General features: G+C 44.2%; 1 protein-coding gene across 1 annotated transcript in view; it reads left to right on the top strand.

Annotated features, from left to right (window-relative positions):
- The first annotated feature begins 1705 nt into the window (after positions 1 to 1705).
- The window catches only part of CCDC39 (coiled-coil domain 39 molecular ruler complex subunit), a 34444-nt gene continuing 26531 nt past the window's right edge, over positions 1706 to 9618 (top strand). The window contains exons 1-4 of the mRNA XM_084847562.1: positions 1706 to 1990; positions 3967 to 4086; positions 5519 to 5665; positions 8864 to 9022. Coding sequence (XP_084703688.1) covers positions 1871 to 1990; positions 3967 to 4086; positions 5519 to 5665; positions 8864 to 9022 — 546 coding nt within the window. The 5' untranslated portion in view covers positions 1706 to 1870. The remainder of the gene's footprint in view (positions 1991 to 3966; positions 4087 to 5518; positions 5666 to 8863; positions 9023 to 9618) is intronic.

The following is a 9618-nucleotide window of genomic DNA, read 5'->3' as shown; positions in this document are numbered from 1 at the left end:
TCTTTGTCTCCCCTCCTCATGCCTTTGGTTTCATGTCACTGGGCTGGCAAGCAAGCAAGCGACTGTGGCAAGGTGCAGTCACCTCCTCCACTCACTAATGGTGCTTCCAGATGGAGCTTTTATTGTGCAATCACTCTTCCTCATTCATTAAATTTTAAAGGAAAGACAGAATAGCTACACAATGCCTTCTCATTAGTAGCACTAGGAGCCCTCCGCCTAGAACCACACTGGGGTGCTTCCAGACAAGGCTTTTATGGTGCCATCGGCCTGCCTCATTCATGGCATTTTATGGGGTGGTCCAGACAAAATTGTTTTCTGTTCGTGACACTTCCATGTTTTCTTACTGCTTCTTCTGCCTTTTTCCTTAATGAAGAAAACCCATTAAGGAGAAAAAAGACTGAACAGCTGCACAAGGCCTTCTGACTGCTACTGCTAGGAGTCCAACATCTGGAAGCATCCAAAGAGGATGCCATAATAAATCTTTATGGTACCACTACAAGGCTTTTTGTTGATTTTGCTGCAAAAGACTAATTCTGATACCCCCTCCCGAAGTTCCTCTGCTGCTCATTTGTCTGCTCGCTCATGCAAGCAGCAGAGGGGGTTGCAAGAAATAGCCCCCATTGCGTCCTCCACTCCCTCTGGGTGGTGTGGTGGGGAGGATGGGGCTTCCTGGGGGGAACAAGGTGGAGGGGTTAGCAGTGGTACAGCCAGGGCTGAACCTTGGGGCCAAAGGCCAGGGCCCTGCATCCCAAGGGGTCCCCAAATGACCACTCAGCAAGTAGCAAGTGATGCGGCAGTTGCAAACATGCCCAGCATCAGCACCTGGGACAGCATGGGCATGCCAGGGCCACCAGGACTGACAGAGCTTGCAACAGCATCCTTTCCCCTGCTTATTTTTAAAATATTGTATAGCTAGGGATGGCCAGCTCTACATACACATGGTTACAGATGTTAATTGTATTACTTTTACTTTAAAATATATTATTATTTTCTATAACAAAATAGTGTTTCTTCCCAAGTAAACGTATTTAGCATTAGGGCAGCTGAAGCATTTTATTCCTGGAGTCATGGTGGTGCTGTGAGGTGAAACTGAAGACGCTCAGAGTATTTCTTTTTAACCAGGGGTTGGCAAAAATGGGGGGGGGGTAGTTTGCTGTAATGTATCAGGAACATAGAATGGTGAAGTATTTCACATGGCCTCCTAAACAGTGCCCCCCAGAAGACCATTAAATCCAGGGACTAAAATTACCTGGCTTTACCATTGGGGCTGGTCCTGTGAGGACACGTTGCTAAGTCTACCCCCCCCCCCGCCCCACTCAATGCAGAGAGAAAATGGGGAAATGCCCTTGGCCGGATCTACACCTCGAGCCATATCGACAGGATCCCGCCACGGTGACGCCCGGCTCGACCCCTCTTTCCGCATTTATACCCCGTCGCACACACAGCGACATCGGCTGCGGCATTTCGGATAAATCAAGGCAAAAAAGGGAAACAATACATCGGGGCGAAAAAGGGAATCCACCATCTAAGAAAGGGGCGCGCATCACGCGTCCCGGCGGTGATCCGGGCGCTTCGATGGCGATACGAAGCGCCGGGGCGGGTCCGGCTCTTGTCTCCAGCCGCCCGCTCCGCAGGCGAGCGCGCCCGGTTTCGTAGGCCTGCACGCGTGGCCGGGAACATGAGCGCGCGCGCGTTTCTTACCCGAGAGAGAGGGCCGGAGGACGCGACGCGTCTGCCGCGGGCGCGGAGCCCGGAGGCCTGCGCGGCGGTCGCCAAGGCCTCAGCGAGGCCGTTGCCAAGGGAACCAGCGGCGCGGCTCACGCTGCGGCTGCCACGGCCGCCGGGAAGAGCGAGCTGAGGAAGGGGCGGCATGAGCGGCGAGGGCAGCGGCAGCAGCGGCTCCACCGCGTCGGTCCTGGCCGAGCTCGACTGGGACGATGGGTTCGCCATCCCCGTGGCCAGCGCGGAAAACAAGGCTTTGGAGGACGAGGCAAGGGTCGGCGGAGGGGGCGGGAGGGAGGGGGGAGGCAGGGCCCGCTCTGTCCTTGCCGCGGCACTGTGGGGCGGGGGGGAGGAGGCCGGCGGCGGGAGCCCCCCGAGGCACGCTCGGCCCCTCTGAGGGGCGGGTGGGCGGCGAGGAGGACTCGCCTCTCGCCTCCCGCAAAGCGGGGTGTCGGCCCCCGCTGCAGGGCTTCTTCACGCGATGATCCTCGAAGCCGAAGAAGCCCTCCCTCGAAAAGGCAGCTCGTTGAGCCGATTTTTATTTTTATTTTTTAATTTTAACCTCCCGGGCCTTGCCTTCCTCCAGGGAAACTCCAGGGCTGGGTGGTGGTGTGATCTTGCCCCATATATATATATGGTGTGACTGGGGTGTACCATCACCCCGCAGAGTAAAGGTGCTGCGGCAGAGCTTTCCCCAAAGGAGAACTTAAGAAGAATGCAGCAGGATCAAATTCCGCGACCCGGTTCACACAGCACGGCAAGCCAGAGCGTGGGTTGAGTATGGCTTGCCGTTGGATCGTGGGTTGCCGTTGGATCGTGGGTTGTCGTGCTGTGTGAACCCAGCTGCGCTAACAAACCATGGTTTGTTATTCACAATCGGCCCACAGTTCACTACCCGACAACAAACCTTGGGTTCTCTTTGTAGGTTGTGGTTAACAAGCCATGGTTTGCTGGTGTGGTTGGGTTCACACAACACAACAACCCATGATTCAGTGGCAACCCACAATTCAACAACAATCCACACTCAGCCGTACTCTGGCTTGTTGTGTTATGTGGTCCTAGCCAGTGTCTGTCTAATTCAGTATCCATAAAGACAGCAGTTAGATGGCATACACGATCCTCCTCCTCCTCTCCATTTTATCCTCACAACAACCCTGTGAGTTAGGTTAGGGCTTAGAGTCAGTGACTGGCCCAAAGTCACTTGGTGAGATTCATGCCTATGTGGGGACTAGAACCTGGGTCTCCTGAGACCTAGTCCAACACTTCATTACCCCTCACTGGCTATCATTTGGGGAAACAATTGTCCCAATGCACTGCTGCTCATAATTTTTAGGGACCCTTCCTGTTTCAGGACCTCTGTCCATAATTAATAGGAAAAGTGCCTTGGAAGAGCCATGCTGGATTGGAGTAGAGGTTCATCTAGTCGAAGGGTGGGGAACCTGTGACCCTCCAGATGTTGCTGGACTACAGTTCCCATCATCTCTGAATTGGTCATGTTGGCTAGGGCTGATAGGGGGTTGGAGGCCAACAATATCTGGAGGGCCGTAGATGGTTGTCTAATACTCTGTTTCCAACAGTAGCCAACTAGATGCCTCCAGGAGGCACATGACCTGGCGTTAAGGTAGCATATTGTTTGTCCCCAGCATATGCAATTTAGAGACACAGAGGGTCTAAATTAGCTGTCGTTGCTAACAGATGCTGATGGGCTGTTCTCCATGAATTTATTTAATTGTTTTTAAAAAGTGATCTGGACTATTGGCCATTACCATATGTTGTGGCAGTAAATACCATTATATATGCATTATGGATTTCCATATATTTTTTTCTAAAGGTAGAATTGAATATCCAATCCAGCTTCAGCCCATCTTGCCTTTACATAAGATTGAGCTGCATGTAATGGATCCACTAGGGCAAAGGATGACATAGGATGAAGGGAGTGGGGTTAAATTACCTTCAAAGGTGGTATACTTTAGGTCCTAAGGGGACCTAGGTGATATGCTTAGTTAAGCTTTATTAGGACCACCAAAATGCAACAAAAAATCATGCAAGCTGGAATAAGATAAAAAAACAGAGGATTTTTATCCCCCCAAATAACTGAGATTGCTTATATTTGAAAGATTTGTGTTTTTTCTACTCCACCCCATCTCTAAATGCAGTAGTATCTGAAAATTGGACCATAGGGAAAATGACTTACAAATGCTAGTTATTTCTAATATTATGTAACATTAAAATATATATTTGCAGCTGCAAAAGATGCAAAAAGAAAAGGCAAACTTGCAAAATCAGTTGACTGACTATGAAGACCGTATTGCAGCAATGACATCGCATTTGAAGAATGTCAGGCAGGAGTTTAATTTGACACAGGTAAATTAAGATCTCTTCTTTGGTGAAATATGCAGTGCAATTCTATGCATGTTTGCTTATTTATTTATTTCTATATCTCCCAATCGTTGAAGGTCTCAGTTTATGCTGAAATAAATCCCACTGTAATCAATATGGTGTTCTCTCATCTAAGTATGCCTGGGATTTCTGCCTCAACAATGTATTTTATGTTATTTTATTATATTCCACCTTTCTTCCATCATGGAACTTGACAGCAAACAGTTTTGATCTCCCAGCCAGGCACTGACACAGACCATAACCTGTGTCTGCAATCCTAAACACACTTACTAAGCAGTAAATCCCACTAAACTCGATGGGATTTATTTCTGAGGAAATATGCTTTAGATTATACTGCACAGTTGCGATCTACTGCACAGTTGCTTGAGAATATGTCACATTTGATGTAGTAGGACTTAATTCTGTATTCATTGCTGGTTCATATTTACAAATAGATGTTATGCACATTTTTGGATAATTAACAAGCAATTGATTGTTTGGGCTCATAAACATTAAATTGATTTTTTTTAAGCTGAAGGGATTCCTGGAAACCAAAACTGAGCTTAGTAACTTGTTAAATTTAATAAGATCGTCCTAGATAGATAATACCTTGTTGAACTTCTGCCATGTAAGGGAAGGGATATTTTATTTATTTATTTTAGTTACAATATTTATATACCGTTTGACATCAAACATTTTAGAGTGGTGAACAACAAGATAAAAGAATAAACATCATATTAAAACAATTAAAACATTTTAAAAGAAACAGATTCTGAACTTAATAAACCGCGGCTGGTTACTCAAGGAAGTCCTCTCGAAATAACAGTGTCTTCAGGAGGCACCGAAAACAACACAATATTGGCACCTGTCTGACCTCTAAAGACAGGGAATTCCACATATGACTATATAGCAAAATGACTATATACATTTTTTATATTTTATATGTATATAGCCAGACAGAAAAAAACACATAAATAGCAGCTGATCCATACATTAGCTCAACATATTAAGATCTTCACTGCAGTCATGTTTCCTGGATGAAATGCTCTAAATTGATGGTGAGACCTATGTGAATATAATTAACTACTCTTTTTCTGCTCTGGGCTACAGAAAAGAAAAATAATAGATTCAAATTCTCATCTGAAATTTTTGTACAAGTATGGTAGCTAACTATAGAAAACTGATCTGAGAGAGAATGCTTGATCTTTTGTTATACAGAATCCATACCTTTGCAATCTGGATACCTATCAATGTAGTTATTCTCTATATTTACACAAGTGGAACTCCTTAGTTGTGTGTCGTATACATTTACATCCGTTTTTGTCTTTTAATTCCTTTAAAAAATGAAACAAACACTAAAAGTAGCTTGTGAATCATCAGTACTCATTCCAAAATAATTAACTTATTTTCTCTCTAGTCTCTTTTCAGAGCCAGACAGAATGAAATTGAAACCGAGCAGCATTTTAAAGCCCTTGCAGAGAGAGAAGTGGGGCGCCTGAAGAGTGAGATTCAAAGGCTGGAGAATGATATGGTTTCATTAAGAGAGAAGAAAAATAGTCAAGAAGTATGTTTCAAATATTTCATTGTGTATCTGAAAAATATCTTGCCAAAGATGTAAGCTTTCTCCACCACTATTCTTGCACTGAGCTTCTTTTTAGCTTTTCTCCTGAAGAAGTGAATATATACACAGACTAGTAAGAGTTGGAGAATTTGCACTTTGGAAAATGGACTTAAGCAAAGGACATAACACCGCAACAGATTTTATATTAGTACCAATATTGGCACTCTCCTTTCTACACTATTTTAATGACATATGTATTTAAGATATTTGTACCCTAAGGCAATATAATGTGGAAATGGTTATCTGAACTCTTCTGTTCGTCTAACAGTTCTGTATTGCATGACTGATTTTATCAGCTTGTTTCCAAGTAATTGTTTACATAGGGCCAAACTATAGGTCCAGATTGCTTGAACATAAGAAGCTGCCTTATGCTGAATCAGATCATTAGTCCATCTCGGCCTGGGAGTGGCTCTCTCGGGTCTTTATCATCGTCTGCTACCTTATCTTTATAAATGGAGATTCCAAGGATTTAACCTGTGATCTTGTGTATGCGTTCTAGCACTAAGCTATGGCTCATGAAAACACATATTTGAAACCCCATGGAGAGGAGAAAAAAAAATCACTGGATCAAAGAAACTGCAGGCAGAGAAGGGGTTAAGTATTTCCCTCTCCCTGCTGCTTCTCCATTTCCAAGCTCCCTCTCCCAAAATGACTTAAAAAGGGCTGTGGGGTTTCAGTCACATCCATTTGTATATAATGTATAGTTTGGTTTTTAGTGCCAGTAGAAGTCCCTGAACTTACCAAAGTTTTACCACTTCATTTAAAAAGGTGTTTGGGGGCTGGGTGGGAAGGGTGTCATTTGATTACAAATGTTTAACTTTGGGATAAGTGTTTCTTTATGCCTTCCATTTGTTTAAAGTAAGAAGCGAATACTGAAAGTGAGTAAAGCAATTATTTTTCTTTTTGACAAACTTTTGAAGGTTATCTACGAATCCAATTAAAGGATATTTCTGTACTTGGTACTTAGGTTGTTTCTACATTGGGTCAGTCCAGACGTAACGCTACCCAACCTTATCACAGTTAGGAGGTTGGGAGTGCTATGCGCGTTCGTGCTCTCCTCCCTCCCACTTCCCCTCTCAGGCATAAATTCCACTTCCCTGACGCATCTTTTTTAGGTTTGGTGCAAACTATGCTTAATGCTGAATCTGCAGTGGCATTTGTAGCAGCAGGTGATTTTATGCTTATAATAAGTATGCTGTGTTGATGTCATATGTTGTCTGTAAAGGTTCTTTTTAATAATAAGATTTTTGTTGTAAGCTGTCCTGGCTCCCCACACCCCCTTTTTTGTAAAGCTTGATAAAAATATAGGCTAGGTTCTAAAGAACCTATATATAGGCTAGGTTCTAAAGACGAGGCTGGACAGCCATTTGTCAGGGATGCTCTGACTTGGATTCCTGCACTTAGCAGGGGGTTGGACTCGATGGCCTTGTAGGCCCCTTCCAACCCTACTATTCTATGATTCTATGAACCACAAGAGACCTCGGACTTGTTTTTCTTAAACAACAATCCCCCATGCTGGACACGTTGTGATATGGCATGGGGGTCAGCTGTACCAAGCAGAGAAGTCAACAATTCTACTGCATTAGCACCAGCCCCATGCATGTGCCTAAATAGGTCTTTGGATCCCAACCATAATACAAATACCCATTATTATATTAAAAAAGGTGTCAAACTAGATGTTTGAGAGAACAGTTATTCAAGGTGCTTCTCTGCTCTAAAGCATTTTTCCCACTCCAATACCTCTTCCTGGGTAGCAAGAAAATTGCTTGAAGCAATAGAGCAGAGTGAAGTAACGCTGGGGAAGAGGGAGGGTTTTGTTCCGCTCCCCTTTTCCACACACTCAATTTCCTGTAAATAGTATGTCCCCACTCCTGGTTTATATGTGAACAGGGCAGATACATGCATAAATATACATGGGTACCTTGTCACATTTAGTGTGGCTCAAAGACACAGCTAATGGGCAGAATCCAATGGGGTGTTTACGACCCTACCGATCCTCTCGTGCCCCACAGATTCTGTTGCATAAGCAGTGGGTCCCACTGATTCCATTGCGCGAGTGGGAGCTACCGCTTGTGCAACAGAGATTTAATGCATCCCAGAAGAAGCCCTGAAAAGAGCAGAAATGCTCATTTCTGGATTGGCAGACATCGGTGGAGCTCCCTTATGTGACCTTCCCATTCCAGAACAAGCATTTTTGCTTGTTTCCATTTGCCCCCGGAAGCACCAGTTCTCCGTTCTGCAGGTGGTAGGCACCGCTTGTGGACGGGAATTGGCAGGCGCAGGAGAATTGGTGAGGTATAAGCACACTGTTGGCTTCTGCTCATGGCAAGGATTTATGAGCAGCTTGCTGGTCCTCGTACCATTCTTGGAAGCATTTATTTGTATTAAAATCCTTCCAATATAACAGCTTGATGACAGCCCACTGTCATAAATTTACGCTGCCTTTATATACCGGGGCCCATCACTCTCTAGGTTATAACTCACTGGGCATGTTTGCATGTCATTTTATGCCATGAATTATGGTTTAATAAACCGGAATGTGAACAAGCAGCATGCTAGTGCATGCAGCCTGTTCACTCCCACTTTGCTTTTCCCCTCACATTGCACGGTGGTTAAACAAACCAGAAAGGGAGAACTTGGTGTGACACCCAAACACAAGATTACAGGGTTTTATGCCCACACAAGCCAGGCTCATAAACCCACTTTAACCAGGGTTTCTTCTTGGCTTATAAATCCTGGCTTGTTTGGGTGCAATAAACCATAATCCTGGCTTCGGACATCATGCAAAACTCTCCCTTATTTATTTAGTTGCTTGCGTGACGCAGGGGCAAGCTGGCTGCATGCACAAGCATGCTGCTCGTTCACGTTCTGGTTTCTTAGGCCGTAAGCTTAAAATGACATACCAGCACAACCTGTGTTCAGGCTAGGTTAACTGAGTAGGATTCACGATTGCTGGAATTAAAAACCCGGAGGACTGCAAGATACACAAAACTGTGGTGTTGCCTGAGCTGTAGATGTTTGCCAGGGTGAGTAATAGTGTTGTTTTTAAGAATAAGGGATTTGTTGGTCACATAAGAATATGATCTTGTGCGAATTCTTACTGTGTTCTGTGAATTTATCTTTTTTCTCCAACTTCATTAGAATAATGTTTTCAAAGTGACTCAGAAGCTGGAAGCTTTAAGATGCCAAATGAACTGGGACCAACAAGCTTTGGAGGCTTGGTTGGAAGAATCTGCACGTAAAGACAATGATGCAGTTACGATCCAGAAATACGCACAGCAAGATGATAACAAATTACGAGTATGTATATCGTTTTGTAAAAGTTTGTGTATGATTTTGGTGGGGGTGGGTGTAAAAAAATTCACAATACTTGTAACTTCAGGTTGGGTGGGAAAGTGATGTAGCACCAGACTAGATATGACATGGAAGTCAAGTGAATGCCTGCACTTTAAGATCAGAAAGAGAGGTCCTTCTCATTTGCTCACCTGTGAGAGTAGTTAGGTGGGTGACCACATGTGAGAGGGCTTTCTCTGCAGTGGTCCCACACCTTTGGAACAAGTTGCCATCGGAGGTCTGCCATGCTCTGTCATTGCAAGCTTTTAAGAAGGCCTTGGAAACATATTATTTTACCATGGCCTTCTCTTGATATGACTGCTGCTGTTGCTGTTACTGCCGTAGTTGTTGTTGCTGGTTTTATTGTTGGCTTTTATTGTTGTTTTTATTTATGTTTTACTGTCTTTATGTTTTTATTGTTTTTAATATTTTAACTGCTATTATGTATTTTTTCGCTGCAAGCCGCCTTGGGAAGGCTTCTCCCCTGAAAAGCAGCTAAGGAATATTTTAAAGAAATAAAAATAAATGTCTGCAAAGGTTTTTCTTTTTTATTTTAATGCAGC

Source organism: Heloderma suspectum, chromosome 3 (genome assembly GCF_057233095.1).
Source record: "Heloderma suspectum isolate Gila_16-S chromosome 3, 16-S_ref, whole genome shotgun sequence".
Taxonomy (NCBI): Eukaryota; Metazoa; Chordata; class Lepidosauria; order Squamata; family Helodermatidae; genus Heloderma; species Heloderma suspectum.
Note: the sequence above shows the minus strand (reverse complement) of the source record. Positions and strands in the feature narration are given on the sequence as shown.